This window comes from Stegostoma tigrinum, chromosome 33, assembly GCF_030684315.1.
Source record: "Stegostoma tigrinum isolate sSteTig4 chromosome 33, sSteTig4.hap1, whole genome shotgun sequence".
Taxonomy (NCBI): Eukaryota; Metazoa; Chordata; class Chondrichthyes; order Orectolobiformes; family Stegostomatidae; genus Stegostoma; species Stegostoma tigrinum.
In genome coordinates, this window is record NC_081386.1 from 19,937,155 (window position 1) to 19,956,826 (window position 19,672).

The following is a 19,672-nucleotide window of genomic DNA, read 5'->3' on the forward strand; positions in this document are numbered from 1 at the left end:
ATGTTTGATGCGTAATGATTGCTTTCAGTTACATGGTAATAACTGACTGCACTCCAAGTTTGTACATTGTATGATAAATCAGTGTTCGAATTCTAGGTGTGTTTAGTGGAAAATTACAGGGAGATTGGAAAGAGGACTTCTCTCAAAATAGTGAGTTGATCTTGTATCATTCCAGTGTCATGTAGAATCCTGAAGATGCCATTTCCTTTGTTGCAATTGGTGTGTCCAATCTTTTGAGGCAACGTGAGAGGACAGTGTATATATGGAGCTTGTCCCTTCATTAGAAACCTTCCGCTCTATTCTCTGCCTGTGCTTGCTGGTGGATATTTTCAAATCAACCTGATTCAGAGATATTCTCTCTCAAAGCCGGAGCAGGTAGGACTTGAACCTGGGCCTCCTGATCCAGAGGTAGGGACACTTACCACTGTATCACAAGAGCCCCTTCTCTGCTTTCTGGTTTTAAAAAAAAGAATGAACATTAAGTATTGCAGCTTTCCTTAGTAATTTAGTGTCTTGAGGTGAATCATTGAGAACTTCAGTTCAAAATGGGAGCGTATAACCTGATCAACAGTTAGTCGTGTCCTTTGTAAATCAGTTGAACTGGTGACGTGAAATAAAACACATTCATAGTTCATGGAAAACTCAGGACAAATTAAATATTTTAGCACAAATTTACATAGAACTGGATTTGATTTTTGAGCTGAAGCCCTTTTTGTCCCCAACCTCCCTGTCTCTCATGCCTGTCTCTGTTCCATTGTAAATGTTGGATAAGTCGTTGGGTTTGATCACTTTCCTGGAACGTTTTTAGAGGGTGGCATACATCTGTCTTCAACCTCGACATTGCCTCTCACGATGAGCAAGCATGAGACACCAGATTCTGCCGAGATGTCCCAGCCCTCCAGGAAAGGGAACTTGCTTAGTTACAGCTTGATGTGTAGTCGGGCCCGCGATGATGAAACAAAGCCTTCGTTTACATTGGGAAAAGTCAATTATTTGGGACCTTTCCTATGGAGATAGATACGGTGTGATTGCGTGGCCCAGCTCCTCCGGGAGGATTTGACAGTAGATCAGCCTGTACCGGCCAGCTCCGGTCTGATCCAGTTCAACTCGGTGCTTGGGCCATCTCTTTCCTTTGTCCCAAGAAACCGTAGTTTGCAGGAAAGCCAGAAAAGCGGATCTAAATCTCTGGTTGGGAAATAATCACTGAATAAAACCAACAAACAATTCAGAAGCAACTTCTCGATGTGTTAAATAGTAAGAATTTGGGACTTTCTGCCATACAGAGTATTTAGGTGACTAACCTCATGGGAATCTAGGTAAGTACATACGAGAGAAAGGAATGGAAGTGTATGTTGATGGGGCGAGCTGGGAGGACAATCATGTGAAAATGGAACAATTGAGCTAATTTGAGTTTGTGCTCTAATTTTTATGTTGTTCCATCTCATATCATTGAGTTGTCAATTGAATCTTTGACTTTTCTGAGACCCGATTACCGAATTGCTGCCCCATTAAAATATTGACTGTGGATCTGTGGCAACAGCAAACCCAGTGTCTGGTTTCTTTTGTGTGAGCTTTTGGAATAAGGGTTTAAAGACTTGCTAATGTGAATGTTTTGTCTACTTGTGATTCGCACCAAACCAGTTGAGTTTGCTTGCGGAGCTCTTCCAAGATGAGAAGCCAGCTACCAGCCCTACTGAAGGACGTCCCCCTGTTACCAGGGCAACTGTGAAATCTGCCAAGCCTCGATCACTGCAGGCCAGCAAAGAGCACAAGAAATCAGTGGGACATCAGGTAAGACTGGGGCTTGGCTTGAGGTGGCTTCTGAAAGAGGAGCTCCAAGGTGTAGAACATTTGCATGCCTATATTGCTGCTGCGCTTAATCTAGTGTAGCAATTACTGGCTCAGAGGACCTTCACTGGGAAACCATAAGAAATCTTTCAGTTGGAGAATTTAGATTCAGATTGAAAAAGATTAGGATGTTAGAAGCTGGGTAATGAGTTGCTAGTTTACTGTGACTGGTCCATTACTGCCCTTTGCAGAAGATCTTAGAATCCCTACAGCGTGGAAACAGGCCCTTCAGTCCAACAAGTTGACTCTAATCCTCAGACCATCCTACACAGACCCATCCCCCTATGCTACACATCCCTGAATGCTATGGACAATTTAGCATAGCCAATCTACCTAGCCTCACATCTTAGGAATGTTGGAGGGAATCTGAGTACCTGGAGAAAACCCACACAGACACGGGATGAATTTGCAAACTCCACACAGACAGTCGCCTGTGAGTGGAATAGAACCTGGGTCCCTGGTACTGTGAGACAGCAGTGCTAACCACTGTGCCGCTAGAAGGGATGGTTCTTGTTTGTTCACGTCACTTCAGTCCATCACCAAGATGGCTAATTCTCGATTGGGTTAACTCTAAAGGAATGTTACAAGCCACTCGTTTGTATCAAACAAATGGCCCATCTTTAGCAACAGGGTGCCTGCCATGGCTCAGTTCATAGCATGCTCACCCCTGACTCTTAAGGTGCTGGGTTCAAGTCCCACTTAGGGGCTGTCCCTCTAGTGCAGTCCTAATGGAGTGCTGCAATGTCAGAGGTTTGTCTTTCACATGGGACGTTAATCACCACATCTCCCTGACCGCATGGATGAAGAAGATCGTGAGGCATTCTTTTGAACAAGAGCAGGGCAGTTCTCCCTGGGGTCCTAGCCAAATGTATCCATTAATCAACCTCATGATGTAACAGATTAGCACGTTGCTGTTGGCAGATCTTGCTGTACACAGATTGGTTGCAGTGCTTTCTGATTTAAAGCAATGATCACACTTCAGAAAGTACTTCCTTCAGTGTAAAGCACTGAGAGACACCTGGTAGATATTCAGCATCTAAAGCACTATATAAATACACATTGTTTTAAAATAAATATCAGCTTGGATTATGTCAAGACTGAAAACCGTTTGTGGCCAATTGATGACACATGTATTAATTGCTGAGGTTATTAGTACTTTGAGTAGAGTGCAAATCTCTTTCTTTTCCTAAAATAAAATCTATTATTTATGCTTAAGTCCTAAGAACGTAAGGCTCAGGAGCAAACACAGACCATTCAGCCCATTGAGTCTGCTGCACCATATAATGAGTTCTGATAATCCATAAGTCCACTGTCCTGCCTTTACTTGTTCCTCTTGGTTCCCTGACTGGAGAAAAATTAGTCCATCTTGGCCATGAATATCCTTGTCAGCTTAGCCTTGATAGCCCTGTATGGTAAAGAATTCCAGAGATGCAGTACCCTCTGAGAGAAGAAATTCCTCCTCTGTCTTAAATAGGTGACTCCTTACTTTGACATTATGCCTTCTAGTCCTAGGATCTTCTACAAAGTGAAGCAACTTCTCAGCACCTACCCTTCAAGCCCCCTAAGAACCTTATCTATTTCAGTAAGGTCTGCTCTCATTCTCCTAAATTACAATGAGTGCCAGCCCAACTTACTCAGACTCAGTTCTTAATAAAAACCCTCCATATCTGCTGTCAGTATAGCGAACCGTCTCTGGATTGTCTCCAAGGCCACTGTATCTGTCTGAGGAGAAGGGGACCAAAACCGTTTACAAGATTCCAGCTATGGTCTGACTTTTGCCTTGATTAGGTGTAGCAAGGCCTCCATAGTTTTATGCATAATCTGTTTGAAATATAAGCTAAAGTTTCATTTGCCCTTTTTATTACCTGCTGAATTTAAATGCTCACTTTTTGAGTTTCATGGAAAAGCACTCCATTATCCCTCTGTAGTGCATCTTTCCACAATTTTGTCCCCATTTCAATAATACTCAGTTCCTTTGTTCTTCCCACCAAAGTGCATGACCTCACATTTTTCCATATTGTATTGCAGCCGCTAAATTTCTGCCCACTTAACTGTCTATTTCCCTCTGCAAGCTCTTTTGTCATGTTCTCCCACTTAATGTTGTGTCATGCACAAACTTTTACTCACTTGCACTCTCTCTCACACACATTCACATGTGCTCTCTTTTTCTTTCTTTCTCTCTCTCTCTCTCTCTCTCTCTCTCTCTGTCTCTGTCTGTCTGTCTGTCTCATATACGCTTTCACACACACTCTCCACAATCTCTCTCTCTCGCTCACTTACACAGTCCCTCGCTACACTCACGCTCTCATTCTCTCTCTACACTTCCTCTTCTCTCTGCCTGTCTCTCTGTTTGTCTCTCGCTCACACTCAAAAATTATTTAAATTGGCATTACCTCGGGATTTCAAACAGGGGCAGGGCTCTTACTGTAAGGGAGAGTTTGGGACCCTGTGTACATGAGGCAAAAAGTTTACTGGGGCTTTGAGGCAAAATGTTTTGTTATTTGCTCGCGAGATTGTAGCGAGCATCATTTGTTGCATTCCCACTGTTTGGACAATCTACATTTACTTGGCACCTCTAACATAATGAAAGATTCCAAGATGCCTTCACAGAAACATTGTAAAAGAAAGGGTGACGTCAAACTGCATAAAGGTTTTGAGGAGCTTTTTCCAGGAGATAAGAGAGATAGTGAGGTGTAATACGGCGGTAATTCTAGAACCTGGGGTTAAGGCAGCGGCAGTGGAAGCATTATAACTGGGAGTGCACAAAAGACATTTCGAGGAGTGCAGATATTGCAGAGGGCTCTGGGGTTGGAGAGATTCCAGAAATTGGGAAGGGCAAGGCCACTAAGGGATTAGGGAACAAGGATGAGAATTTTAAATCCAACCCTGCAATCCATTAGATATTACAAAGCTGTAGTATGTGGATACAGTGTCTGATTTTTGTAAAAGGGGTTCCAGTTTCTAATTTATAGAGGATGGCAAAACAATGCTAATGTATCATGTGAAACAGTCAACACACTTATGAATTATCTGCGCTTGTTTTCACTTTTACATTTTTCCTCTTTATATATAGTATTGTTTGCTACCTGCCTTAGGCTAACTAAAAAAGAATGGCTCCCTTTCTCATTTTTCGACTTCCCTGTCTTCTGGTTGTGTTCCTTTGTGCCTTCTCGATGACCTACATTGTAGATTCTGTTCTCTGGGCTCCCATTCTGTGACTTGAGGAGATCAGTGTGTCACCTTTTTACCCAGATTTCTGGAAGAACTCCTGGAGAGCTGGATGCTGGGAGGTAGATGGATGGGATCAATGCATAATACCCTGAAGTTTTTCCGACTCCTCACCACCAATACCCCTCCCCAAAAATAAGGAGAGTTTCTGGGGCTCAAACAGATTTCTGACCAACATTCTCAAAGGGTAACTTTGAAGTCAGTGGGTCAAGATAGTGGAAGGCAATGGTAACCATGGAGACAGCAATAAAGATATATTTGAGGAAAACAAAAGGCCGACAAACCACAGGTGAGAGGATAAAGTCAAACCGATCCACTAATTTTGCACATTAATATTGTATGTATCAATTTTCTTGCAGTTTCGTAACTCCCTTCATCTGCTGATGGAGACCCTTAACGCTACAACTCCTCACTACGTGCGATGCATTAAACCCAATGATTACAAACTTGCTTTCACGTAAGCCAAACTAGATGTGCTTTCATTCTCAGTTTATTAACCTGTGCTATCGTGTCTAGTGATGGCGTATGTCGCTGTGGGTACAGAAGACGTATTCTATGTAGCCCTTGCTGTCAATTGCTATTCATGTTGGGCTAAAGTAGAAAAGTTTCATAAAGTGATCCAGAATGCATTATCATTTCTTTCAGCGAACAATATAAAATCTTGTGCATATTGTCACTGAGAGATGTATTTTTACACCACTTCGCTCTCCATAGACGAGACAATCTTTGAAGCCTCTGGCCTGCGGTCACAGAGGAAAGAAAAGGTTACATTAAGAATTTTATGACCTTCTGGATTCAATTTTTTTTTGTTGTTGCAGTTGTGTGGCTGTTTCCTTAAAGTCATCAATGAAATGTGGATTTCATTTGAAAATTGAAATTTTCACTTAAAGGAGCGGTATATATTTTATGTACATAAGTTATAAGGCTTCATTTATACAGGACATTGGAGAAACTGTACCTCCAATACTTTATGCGATATTGGTATCCTTCATAAGGAAGAATCTAAATGGTTTGAAGGCGGTTTGAGGCAGTGTAGCAGATTGGTATCTGGAATGTGTGGGTCACGTTATGGTGATCAGACTGGGCTTGTTAGAAGATTAGTGTAGCTCTGTTCCTGAATGATCTTGGTAATTTGGAAATAGACAGGATGTTCCTTCTTGTGGGAGAGATAGTGAGAACGAGGGGGACACTGTTGGAAAGTGAGGAGTCCCCATCCTTTTTAGGAGAAAGATGAGGACAATTTTTGTTCTAAGGATTGGGCCAATTTGAAATTCTCTGCCCCAGAAGGCTGTGGAGGTGGTGGGTCAGTGAATGTTCTCAAAGTGGAAGTCAATTAATTCATGTTGAACTGGGAAATCAGAGGTTTTTGAGTACTTTGGAATATAGAATTCAAAACAGAATAGCCACGATGTTTTTGAATGATGGGATAGTCCTGCAGGGCGGATTGGCTTGTTTCTGCTCCTATTTCATACGTTCAAGTTATCGTTAATTTGTTCACCTAAAATAATCAACACAGAAAATACTGCCCTGTTCTTATATGTTGGTGCTTTTTATTGAACCATTGGTGATGGAAGTGCTTCCATAGTGGTGTTAGGAAATTCATTGTTAAGTAACATGTTGGAAGTTCTGTTGCAGAAATGATTCTGGGTTGTCCATTGCTAGAATTGTTCCTGTTGCAGAAGTGGAAGTTTTAATAACTGACTCTCTTTGACAGAGGTGTGAGCAAATAATGGCCCAATGCACCTACACTATAATGGCCCACTGTACCCACTCTATCACACACGAAGTGTGAGCTTGGTGCTATATGACTCAGCTCAGTCAATATAATGATGCATTGCTTTTAAGATGTCTCCATTGTAATCTTAAATTTTGCCAGTCGAACAGTATGGGAGGAAGTTGATTAATTGAAAGCTTTCACTTTTGAAATCCTCACAGTGAACCGTTAGTTTCTCCCATCAAAAGGTTAAAAGAAAGAGGTTGAACCATCACTTGATGTGACTGAGTTTGTTGCTATGGTAGCTGTTGGCAGATGAGAACCAGGTTTGCCTTTTGGACCTGAATCACTCTGAACTGGAAAAGGCAAATAAGCTTAAGAGAGATTTTGTCCACCCACTGCGAATTTAATCTTTTTAAGACACACTTGACATTAGAGTGTTTTATCTTCAAAAGTGTCCTGCTGGTGAAGTTTGGCCTTGAATTGACTGCAGTTGCTCTGAATCCTGGCAGAGGGAATCTGTGAGAGTAGTGCAGAATACAAACAGGACCGGGTTATGCTACCACTTCATTGTTTACTGTCTTGGCACGCAGTATTGTTTTGATTATTGTAATCTTCCGTTGTGATAATGGGGCTAAACACTGATTATTGGGCAGACTCCTGGGCTGTGGCCCTGCACTGTCCCTTTTTCACAAAGGCTAGCTGCATCTTGGTCAGTTAGTGGGCCTCCGATCGGGACAATGATGCCACCCCCATCTCAGAGAGCTGTAAGTGGGTCTGTGGAACAGCAGCGCCATTAGGGAGGTGGTGGCTGCTGCTGGTATGACAGCTACTACAGGCTTGGTTTTTTTTGGTGGATTCCAGGCTAGAGGTGAGCAGGGCTAGGGTAGGATTACAGGGCTGTGATAGACTTGCTTCAGTTTACAATCTGATCCACCTGATCATTTTGCAATCACATCTATGAGAAGACCTTGACATATACTTGTCTTTGTAGGTTCGATCCAAAACGAGCTGTACAGCAGCTTCGAGCTTGTGGTGTGCTTGAAACCATTAGGATAAGTGCTGCTGGCTTCCCATCAAGGTAATGTGCAGCGTGTAAGAGGGAATGTGGAAGTCCCACTGTATCATCATGTGAAATGTCCTGTAATCCACTTTGCTTTGAGTCATCTTTTTATCTCTTTATTTTCATGTTGTACATTTTCTGCATTTTTACTGCAGATTTAAAGTTGGCGATTTGCTTTGATTTATTTGAGTTTGTGAATTTTTCAGATGGACGTATCAAGAATTCTTTAACCGCTATCGTGTCCTGATGAAGCAGAAAGATGTCCTCAGTGACAAAAAGCTGACGTGCAGAAATGTCCTGGAAAAGTTAATCAAGGTGATCATTGGAATTGCACTAATTTATAGAACAATTGCTGCTTCATTTGGGGGAAAAAGAAAGCCCATTGCAGGCTTAATATTTTCACTGGTGTACAGTAATAGCTGTTCATAATACTTTGGGTAGGCAATACAGATGAAGCACAAACCACCCTCGAACCTTTATCCTCATGTCTATTCTTACCGTGTCTCCATTAACGTGATTATGCCAACAGCAGCTTGCATTGAAATTTTACTTTTAACAGGGAAGTATATTTGGAAGTCCTTCACCAAGGCGTTGTAGAAACAGAAATCGGACAAAGGTTGGTGGGAGGGGGATATTGGGAAGGGGTGGTCGACACTTGGTAGCTTTTCTCCAAGTGTTAGATTGGGGTTGAGGGAGGAATTTCCACACCTGGGTCCCAGGTGAGCTGAAGACATGGTCACTTCTGGTGGCCAATGCACAGGACGGGTATCACATAGATAGTTCGGGTTATGTAGGCTAGTTATGGTGATTGGCAGAGGGTAAGTCATGGAGGGAGTTTGAGAACTTAAATTTGTGGCGTTGGAGACCAGTGTCGGTGAGTGAAGGTGAGGGTGATAATAGAATAGAAACAGAAGATGCTGGGGGACGTCAGCAGCCCCAGCAGTGTGTTAATAACAGAATTAATGTTCAACTCCAGAAAGACTTTTCTTCAGAACTGGAACTTTAGTTCTGAAGGAGAATCACATTGGATTTGAAATGTTTAGAGTTCAAGTTAAAGTTCTGAAGTTCGAGCTCTGAAGAAAGATCTTATTTTCACTCCACACATACTGTCAGACCTGCGGAGCCTCCCCAGCTCTTTCTGTTTTTATTTCAGATTGTCAGCATCTGCTATATTTGCCTTTATTATGATGATGGTGGAGTCAGGACTAAGACGTAGACAGCAGTGTTTGAGAGGATTACGGTTTTCTTACAATTCAGTAGGTGGGATGTGGGTGTTGCTGGCTGGGCCAGTATTTATGGTCCATCCCTGGTTGCTTTGCGATGGTGGTGGGGAGCTGCTTTCTTGAACTGCTCTTGTCGATTTGGCTTAGGTAGCGCTGTGAAGCTCTTTGGGATGGAGTTCCAGGACTTTGACCCAATGACATTGAAGGTATGGTGATATATTTCCAAGTCAGGATGATGTGCAGCTTGGAGGGCAGCATACAGGTTCCTTTCACCAGGATTATTTCTCTGTTCAGAGATGCTGTGTGACCTACTACGTTTTATCAGCATTTTCAACTTGGGGAGTAACTTATCACTCCATTTTCATCCACTGCCCCTGTAGAGTCTCAAGGAGTTATCCTTGGGATGCTTCTCTTCCTCATCAATGTGCTGACTCTTGACAGAATCTAGCTGGGATTAGTTTCCATACCTGTGCTGGTGACTCCTGACTATTATTACAGGCTGCACCAGATAGTTTGTGTTTTCAGCCTTCTGTTTAGAATCATAGAATCTCTACATTTTGGAAGCAGGTCATTCGACCCATCAAGTCCATACTGACCTTCCTGAGAGCATCCCACCCAGACCCAACCCCCTACCATATCCCTGCAACCCTGTATTTCTCATGGCTAATCCACCCAGCATGCGCATCCCTGGACACCTATGGGCAATTTACCCTGGCCAACCCACCTAGCCTGCACATCTTTGAACTGTAGGAGGAAACTGGAGCACCTGGAGGAAACCCATGCAGACATGGGAAGAATGTCTGTCTGTGGAGTTCGCACAGTCAGCCAAGGATGGAATTGAACCGGGGTCCCTTGTTCTGAGGGGCACCAGTGCTAATCACTGAGCTGCCATTTGACCCCACACTGATCTGCAATCTCCATAATTCTCTCCAGTCCATAAAACTTCCTTCCATCTTTGTAACGTTTCCAGTGTCTGCAGATAAATAAGTCCAGCGGTGGCTGAATCACCAATTCATACTGTGGCACACCCAGTCATAACCATTGCAACAAAAGCAAATAATGTGGATGCTGGAAATCTGAAAAAAAAGACAAAGTGCTGAAGAAACTCGGCAGATCTGGTGGCATCTGTGGATGTGGAAAAACAGAACTAACGTTTTTATGTCTTTTTACATTGGACTTGAATCTCACTCAAGTCCAATGCTTGTCCCTCATTTCAGGCCTTGCTGACCTCTTGGCTCTCCAAAGGCTCCAAATTAAAATTCTTACCAATGTGTTTGAGTACTTTCATGGTCTTGTCTCCTGCTACTGGTGTATCCCAGCTCTCCCAGATAACTGCATTTCTCTTTCCTGTGGTAGGCCACAGTTAGTGGCTGTATCCTCAGTTGATTCACTGTCTTTCTCTCTGACTTCCTGCGTAAAGCCCTCCATCTCCTCCTCTATACTTTCAATATTCTACCCTAACCTTTGCTGCTTGGAGTCTTGAGTTCATTTTCTGCCTTGATTATGCTTTAGTAAGGTGACTGTGACAGCGTTGTTGCTGCATCAGAGGCACCATATCAATGCAAGTTATTGTTGATGGAGTGGGGTCAGAAGCTTAATTGGCTAAATAGGTTGCTTTGGCTGCGAGCAATCTGTTCAGTCAGAGGTCGTGACCTGGTGGGGAGTGGAATCTCCGACCGGAGAACGATGGAGTTTGCGGTAAAGCAAAAGGGTAAAGGCACTGACTTGGATCGTTTCAATATTTAACTCAAGGAACGTGGGCTCATCATAAATGGGCAAGAAATGTGATGCAGCTCCAGTGGAAAGGTGCAGAGCACTGCGCAGAGTGTCAGTGCTAAAATTCATTGTGTGATTGAGAGAAAGAGAGAGTGAAAAAGGAGTGAGCTGACTAATTAGCTCAGCAGCCAATGTGGAGGACAATTATAGAGAAAAACCGTCTGGCCGGTCTCAGGGAATGTTGCTAAAAATCAATTGGCATTAAAAAAAAACTAACAGAATCTGAGATACCAGTATGTGCACTTGGTGGGATTCTACAACATAGAACATATAGAACATAGAACATTACAGCACAGTACAGGCCCTTCGGCCCTCGATGTTGTGCCGACCTGTCATACCGATCTCAAACCCATCTAACCTACACTATTCCATGTACATCCATATGCTTATCCAATGACGACTTAAATGTACCTAAAGTTGGCGAATCTACTACCGTTGCAGGCAAAGCGTTCCATTCCCTTACTACTCTCTGAGTAAAGAAACCACTTCTGACATCTGTCCCATATCTTTCACCCTCAATTTAAAGCTATGCCCCCTCATGCTCGCTGTCACCATCCTAGGAAAAAGGCTCTCCCTATCCACCCTATCTAACCCTCTGATTATTTTATATGTTTCAATTAAGTCACCTCTCAACCTTCTTCTCTCTAATGAAAACAGCCTCAAGTCCCTCAGCCTTTCCTTGTAAGACCTTCCCTCCATACCTAACATATCCTTGCTCTAGCCTGAGCACTTTGTTAATTGATATAGCGTGGATAGTTTTTCTTCCTTCTGATAGCCTTATTAATAATAAAGAAGTAGTAGGCAATGGCCTGGTGGTATTATCACTAGACTATTAATCCAGAAACTTAGCTAATGTTCTGGAGTCCTGAATTCAAACCCCGCCATAGCAGATGGTGGAATTTGAACTTAAAATAACAAATCTACAATTACAGTATCTAGTGATGACCATGAATCCATTGTTGAAAAGCCCCAGCTGGTTCACTAATGTCCTTTTAGGGAAAGAAATCTGTTGTCTTCACCTGGTCTGGCCTGGGGCCAAATTAACTCAGAGTAACGGTCTCTCTGTAGACCTTTGAAAATGATGGACAGGATTCCGGCACCTCCAACAAGATCTGACTTTTAGGGAAAGGAGACAAGGTGAGATTCCCACAAAAGGGAAATCCAGCTTCAGCAAGGCCAATCTGTGCCATTTGGGAATAGCAGAATTCAAAATCCAGGAAGAAGAGAGATGACAAGATTGCAGGGTTAGGTTTCAGGAAACCTGGGACGAGATTTTAACTTGATCTAAATGCATACATATGCACAGAGTTAATATTGGACTCAAAATTTGTTTAAGGTCTGTCAATCATTAAGTAGTGATGACAGCGTGCAATGAGTTTTATAAACGTTACTCACTAAATATCTTTGTGGTTTGAAGTAATCAATGGGTAACTTCAGTTGCAGTGAATTGATGAAGAAGTATCTGTAGCTGCAAATGTTTTCAGTCTTGAATCAAGAAAAATAAAGATCTGTGGAAGCTGAAAATTGGAAATAAAAACAAAAATTGTTGAAAAAGCTCAGCAGGTCTGATAGGATTTGAGGAGAGAAAGCAAACCTAATGTTTCGGGGCCAGTGACCTTACTTCAGTCTTGCGTAATGCTTGTTAACTTCATGATCTGTATGAGGGGCACGGAAGAAGTGGAAAAGAGTTTAAGACTGTTTAACTGGATCTCCCATAAAAGATTGGGGGCTGTTTTAGAAAAACAGAAATGTTTCACGATCTGCTCAATGGGGTGGCTATGTGTGTGTTTTTTTTAATTCAGTCATGTGACATGGACATCTCTGATCAGTCCAGCATTTATTGCCCATTCCTAATTACCCAGAGTGCAGTTATGAGTTAACAACTTTACTATGGGTCTGGAGTCACATGTAGGCCAGACCAGGTAAGGATGACGTTAGTGAACCAGCTGGGATTTTCAACAATGGATTCATGGTAATCACTAGATTCTTTAATTCCAGATTCTTTTTTATTGAATTCACGTTCCACCATCTGCTATGGCAGGATTTGAATTGGGATCTCGGAATGTTAGCTAAATTTCTGGATTAATAATCTAGTGATAATACCGATAGGCCATAGCGTCTCCCTTGTAACCCATACTGTCATTTTAAAGTGCTTTTTGATGTGACCGTAGGACATGAGCATTGCAGGCAGTGTCAGGATTCACTGTCAACAATTAATTGCCCTTCTGAATGTGGCAGTGAGCTACAGACTATGTACTGAAGGGACACACTCCGAGATGTTAGGAAATATGCTCTAGGGTTTTGACGCAGTGACAGACATTAAAGGAAGGATATTTATGGTTTCTGGCCATGGGTGGTGTGTGCAATCACAGAATCACAGACGTGTTACGATGCATGCAGAGGCCATTTGGTCCATCATATCTGCAGTAGCTCATTATATGAGCGTCTTTGCCAATCTGTTGCATTTCCCACATTGCCCTTGTGCATCGTTATCATCTAATAATCTCTTTGACTGGAGGAAATCCTGGTTGGGTTCCCATACGTGTGTTGCCCTTGTCCTACTAGCTGGAGGAGGTTTGGAAGGTCCTTTTAATAATCATCATTTTAAAATTGCTGTAACAATCACAGGAGTCCATGATACATTGGTTTATACACGGGAAAAGCCTGAATTCGGCAGCTTTTTGTATGGTGTACATTTCCTCAACGAGTCACTGTTACTTCCTACAACACTTATGATAGTGCTATAATTACATTGTGTCCTCCAATATTAATTTAATTAGTAAGTTATCAAATTTTGCCTTTCTAACTTAAGTAAATGTCAGTGACCATGGTTTGAAGACACACGGTAAAATGACATTTAAAGTCTGGCGTTAGAAAGAATTTAGAATTATTGGTTTGCTGCAAGTTGTGTTTTGTACACACGGGATTGCAAAGGTCAATATTGACATTTAGGAATAACAATGATAGCAACAGTGACAACAAAACTACCTAATTAAACAGATAGTAATATTTGACTTGTTGTTTAGTCTAGATCTTTGAACCGACTTTTTCCATAAATAGATGGTCACAGTAACTGCCTGTCTGTAAACCTAATAGGTCAATGCTTTGTAATAGCATATCATATGTTTCTAATCATTAACTCAAAATATTTTAAAATATTCCAGTCATTTACTTGTACTCATGAATCCATCCTGAATAAATATTTTGTTGAGATAAGTATTTGGTGCATGGTTTAGGAATTATCACACTTTTGTTAGTGATGTGCCTGTAGCATTTTGACTGGAGATCGAATTAGCAATCGCTGTATTTGGCCAGGATGGAATAGAATCGCTACAGTGTGGAAATAGGCCCAACAAGCCCACACTGACCCATGGAGCTTCCCATCTAGGCTCATCCCCTTTAACCCACCCATGCTACACATCCCTGAAGACTAGGGGCAGTTTAGCACAGCCAATCTACCAAGCCTGTGGGAGGAAACCAGAGCACCCGGAGGAAACCCACGCAGACACGGGGAGAATGTCCAAACTCCGCACGGACAGTTACCCGAGGGTGGAATTGAACCCGGGTCCCAGGTGCTGTGAGGCTGCAGTGCTAACCACTGAGACACTGTGCCACCCCTAACTGAGACTGGGACTTGATGTATTTATTCCCAAAACCAGAAAGTAACAGGATCTAGTTGACTTAATTCCCAAGCTGTCTGGCTAAGCTGCATGAAGTTAATGTTGTTAACCCCAACCCACTCAGACTGTTGAAATATTGTTGCTGACGCATTTAGATCTGAATTTCTCATCCGTTAAATACAAGATTCACACCAGTGGCAGTTTCAGAATAATTGCTTTTTTTGTAGTTTGCATAGGTGAATTCCTATCTCCATTGTTACACTATAATGATTTTGTTCTTGTTGTATAGGACAAAGACAAGTACCAGTTTGGGAAAACAAAGATTTTCTTCCGTGCTGGGCAAGTGGCTTACTTGGAAAAGCTGCGAGCAGACAAGCTCAGAGCCGCTTGTATCAGAATCCAGAAGACTATTCGGAGCTGGCTGCAGCGGAAGAAGTATCTCCGCATGCGAAATGCTGCGATTACAATTCAGCGATACGTGCGGGGCTATCAAGCCAGATGGTATGATGTTTTCCAAATCAATTGGTTGTCTCTCGGTGCAAACCTATACTTGTGCAGCAGTACGTTGGCACTGCCTCTTCAACCAGACTCACGTGATCGTAGGTTTTCTGTCATGAGAATGAAGTTCTTCATCGTAGAATCCCTATGGTGTGGAAACAGGCCCAACAAGTTCACACTGGCCCTCAGAGCGTCCTACCCAGACCCATCCTGCATAACCCACCTAATCTACACATTCCTGTGTGAGGATCTCTGGGCAGTTCAGCATGGCCAATCCACCCAACCTGCACATGTTTGGACTGCGGGAGGAAACCCACACAAACACAAGGAGAATGTCTGTGTGGAGGTTGCACAGTCGCCCGAGGGTGGAATCGAACCCGGGTCCTTGGTGCTGTGAGGCAGCGGTGCTAACCATTGAGCCACCAGGCTGCCCTACATCTTGCCCGACCTGCCGCTGAGTAATGGAGCAATATTGGAACATGAATCAGTCCAGGTGAACTTGGAGCACCAGATAGATGCTAGGAACAGGGACACTCCTTGAGTGGAGAAGGAATCTCAAAGGAAAAGTATTTGATATATGTCTAAATTATTTATTGATGAGATATGGATGACATTTTATTATTTATTATTTTCTACTGTCTCTGGATTTTCCTTTGTTGATTCATACAACACAGTAACATTTCTTATTAAGCATGTAGAACAAACCTGCTCCTAACAAATGCGAACGATCTGGTGTTTCACTTTGGGTATTTTACAGCGTCGGTGGTTCTCAGCAAGTGAGCACGGCAATTTGAATCTGTGTAAGGCATGAGCAATTGCCCCTGATTTCTACATGGTTCTTTCTTTCCAAATTGACCCAATGAATACAGGGGACTAAATTGAAAAATATTCCTCCTCCTCAGCTGCTCAATACTTCACTTTTCACAGAAGAACAGTGAGGTGGCTAATTAATGAGCTGGCCGTTATTCACCCGTCCTCCACTACTGAAAAGATTTCACGTCAGTTGTCAGGCTGATGCCTGCAGGATGTCTTCCTTCCGGACAATTTTGGATAACGATGGGGCTTTTTGTTATGTTCCAGCTATGCTCAGTTCCTCCGCAGGACCAGAGCGGCAATTATCATCCAGAAATACCAGCGAATGTGTGCTGCTCGTCAAAATTTCCAACGGATCCGGTCAGCGACCATTGTTATCCAATCATTCGTGAGAGGCTTTCATGGAAGGCGACGGTACCGAGCAGTAAGTAATTGCTTTAATAATTCCATTCATCCATATGCTTTGGAGGTTTAGAACAATATCCAGAATGTACTAGCCAAGGGTTGAGTGTATACGGCTTCTATAATGATGTGCTGTCAATATAGATTTGTCGAAATAGTGTGCATAAATTTTATATCGGAACCATATTAATTTTGTTTTCATTGTTATAAACTCGGGTGTCAAAAGAAGGGTTGATGTGTTGGTGAGTAAGATAAGTCCTCCAGACATTGCATTGTCATATGGTAACAAGCAGAGTAAATCTCCCTCCTGTCTGGCCCCCAGTATTACACTTCAGCCTGAACCTCAAAAACAAACACAAAGTACAATAGAGATATTGGGAACTGCAGATGCTGGAGAATCTGAGATAACAGGATGTCGAGCTGGATGAATGCAGCAGGCCGAGCAGGAAGGCTGATGTTTTGGGCCTAGACCCTTCTTCAGCTTTCCCGCTCCTCTGCTGCTGCTTGGCCTGCTGTGTTCATCCAGCTCTACACCTTACTATCACAAAGTACAATGTTCCCAGTTTATCGTTTCTTACATGGACCGTCCTCCCTGATCATTTGTGGTCTGTGAGTAAGAATGGCCTCAAGTTGATGCCACAGAGCATCTTTACTGAAGAGCCCAACAGTCAGACACAGGTGCTAATGGCCATACTAAACTCTTGCCCTGCTATTTCTCTCACTGAGCTTGCTGAGTGCTTAGTGTATTCGATCAAGTAGTGAGGATGGTGAAGACAGAGATCAAAAAAGAGAAATGACCCCTCATGAATGCTCAGCGTGGAAATCTTACAGGGCATGTGTGGTAAGTGACCGTAGAATGTCCCCAGTAACAGCTTCAGTAAGACTCCAAAAAATAATTTTTAAAATGTGTTTGGATTCTCCCCGCTTGTCACGCACGCTCACGAAGAGGCAGGCAGACAGCTGCGCGCGCATGGAGATGCAGGTAGACAGACATGTGCACGCAGACAGGCACAGACTCCGAAATGAATATTGCACTTGCTAGGCGTTACAGTTAATGTAGGACACAGTTATATTTCAATAGCTTACAATTATAATGTGACAAGCGGCATTACAGTTGTTGCCCCTGTAATTTTGAATTCTTTGAGGGTGTGCATTAAATGAATGAAATCATTTCGACATGTTTGATCTCAGCCTGGCTCAATTGGTAGCGTGCTCGCCTCTCAAGTTAGAGGTTTTCAGTTCGGTCCACAATTCAGCACCTGAGTGGCTGCCTTTTACATCAAAGCAATGAGGTTGAGCTACCCTGTTAAAAGACACTGTCTTTTTAATGATACAAAGCAAGAGAACATGACGCTGTTCAATAATATCATTTCCCCCGGTATTACAGCTGGTGTCATATTCCCATGGCCATGGCTGACAAGGGGTGAACTGTTCATTTATGTCACACAGGCTGCTGCAATTGCTGAAGCAAATGCATCTCAAAATAATAATGTGCATTTAAAGAACAATCTGTGGAGGAGATCAGGAAACACAAATTTCAAGAAGATTTATTCATTTCAGGATCAGATCTGATGCCAGTACCTTTTCTTATAGACTGGCAATATACAGGCTTTGCTAACACCATTTATATCTTTGAAACCTTTGTTTCTTGTTTAAAATGCAAATAGGTCCTCCGGGAACAGAAAGCGATCATCCTTCAGAAGCACGCACGTGGCTTGTTGGCGAAACGCAGGTACAAGAGGATCCAGCACGCCGTCGTCTACCTGCAATGTTGCTATCGCCGCATGATGGCAAAGCGTGAGCTTAAGAAACTGAAGATTGAAGCAAGATCTGTAGAGCACTACAAGACCTTGAACATCGGTATGGAGAACAAGATTGTGCAACTGCAATGCAAAGTCAATGACCAGGTAACCCTAGTATTTCTTCACTCCATTGGAGGTTTTCTCTGATGGACCAGTGACGCTACTCTCACCAGGTGTGCAATGCCTGAATTTCTTTTTTCGTCAAAGTCACATCCATGCAATGCAGCCTCAGTTATAGTGCAGTGTCTGTCTGTAGCTGTGTATCCAACACCGCAGTGGAAAAGGCTCAACCTGTACTGTAGGTTGGTAGATTCCTTCTTTACCAGAAAACGGTGCACAGTCTCCCTGTCTCATCTCATCTGCTGGGATATTATTCCGTGCTGCGGTCACTTGTACAAGTTGTTGCTGCTGAGTTAACCTGATCTTACCAGACACTGGCTGCCAGAGAGTTACTACAAACATTGCTAGCACTGACCTCTGCTGGAAGTGTATGGATTCTGGGTGACGATGGACTCAGCCTTGGCTGTGATGCAGTTGCATTTTGAATGCCACGGCGCTGCCTATGTTGAAGCTTGTTGCTGAAAAAATGGTCACGAGAGCCACGGTACTGAAAGAGTGATTGCAGTTGGTGGGAGTATATCCTAGTGATGGAGTTGATCTTTTTAAAAGAGGAGGGAAGAAAATTTGGAGAGTTGAGAAAGTGTGAGGTAGTGGATTAAGTACAATATGTATTTTATTATTTTGAAATTATATTGCCAACTCTTTTGACATAAGCCACCAACAAATCACCCGCTCCACCAATGGTACAATTACCAAATTAATGAATTGCCCACGTGACAAATGATATAATTAACAAGTTAGAAGAACTGCCCCCCAGAGGCAGTGTGGCAGTAACAAAAAGGGGAGGAACGAAATCAAAATAATGCTCACAGAAGAAGTAACACACCACAGGTCCTGTGGTACCCACCTCTCTCTGAATGCCTCACGGATGTTGGTGGGCACCCCCTCCTCCAACTCCAAGGACATCCAGGCACAAAAGTAGCCGTGGAAACGGGGCAGGAAGTCAGGCCACTGCCTCCTGCCTGGACCTGTTGATGGTGACTTCAGCCATGCCAGAGGCCACTCTCTGACCTATTTACCTACTTTGTCCCGAATGGCCACAGATCAGGAGGGTGGGGCTGAAGTGCATCCGAAACCACAACAGAAAGATCCTGAGAAAATTATACAGAGCCCACAACCAACATACACATGGCCCATGGACCCCACACACTGCAAAGTAAACAGATGGACTGGGAGTCCTTGAAGCACCTTTAACATGCTGTTGGACTGGACTGTAGTGTGAATTGCCCTCCAGTCCCCAGGTTCCCGTTGTAAAGCTGGAGGACTCCCACGTGGAGCGGTGTCCACTGCAGACACCTGATGCCGGCTCCTCTTCATTCTGTTGGGCTGTCTATGCTTTTTTTGTGAGATAAATAGAAGAGCATTTCTTATACCACTTCACTGGACGTGAGCATTGATAACCAGGTTGACATGTATTCTTTGTTGCTAATTGCCCTCAACTGAGTGGCTTGTTGGGCCATTTCAGAAGGCAGCTAAGAGGTAGCCACATTACTGTGGTCTGGAGTCACATATTGGCCAGACCAAGTGAGAATGGTAGATCTCCTTCTCTGAAAGACATTAGTGAA

The 19,672-nt window shown here is 43.0% G+C and overlaps 1 protein-coding gene across 4 annotated transcripts in view; it reads left to right on the forward strand.

Moving 5' to 3' along the window:
- Positions 1-19,672, forward strand: part of LOC125467222 (unconventional myosin-Va) — a 199,052-nt gene that overhangs the window by 129,488 nt on the left and 49,892 nt on the right. For all 4 annotated transcript variants that reach the window (XM_059639156.1, XM_059639158.1, XM_059639155.1 and 1 more), the window contains 7 exons: positions 1,642-1,791; positions 5,436-5,533; positions 7,785-7,871; positions 8,060-8,168; positions 14,762-14,973; positions 16,051-16,207; positions 17,853-18,092. In XM_059639156.1, coding sequence (XP_059495139.1) covers positions 1,642-1,791; positions 5,436-5,533; positions 7,785-7,871; positions 8,060-8,168; positions 14,762-14,973; positions 16,051-16,207; positions 17,853-18,092 — 1,053 coding nt within the window. The remainder of the gene's footprint in view (positions 1-1,641; positions 1,792-5,435; positions 5,534-7,784; positions 7,872-8,059; positions 8,169-14,761; positions 14,974-16,050; positions 16,208-17,852; positions 18,093-19,672) is intronic.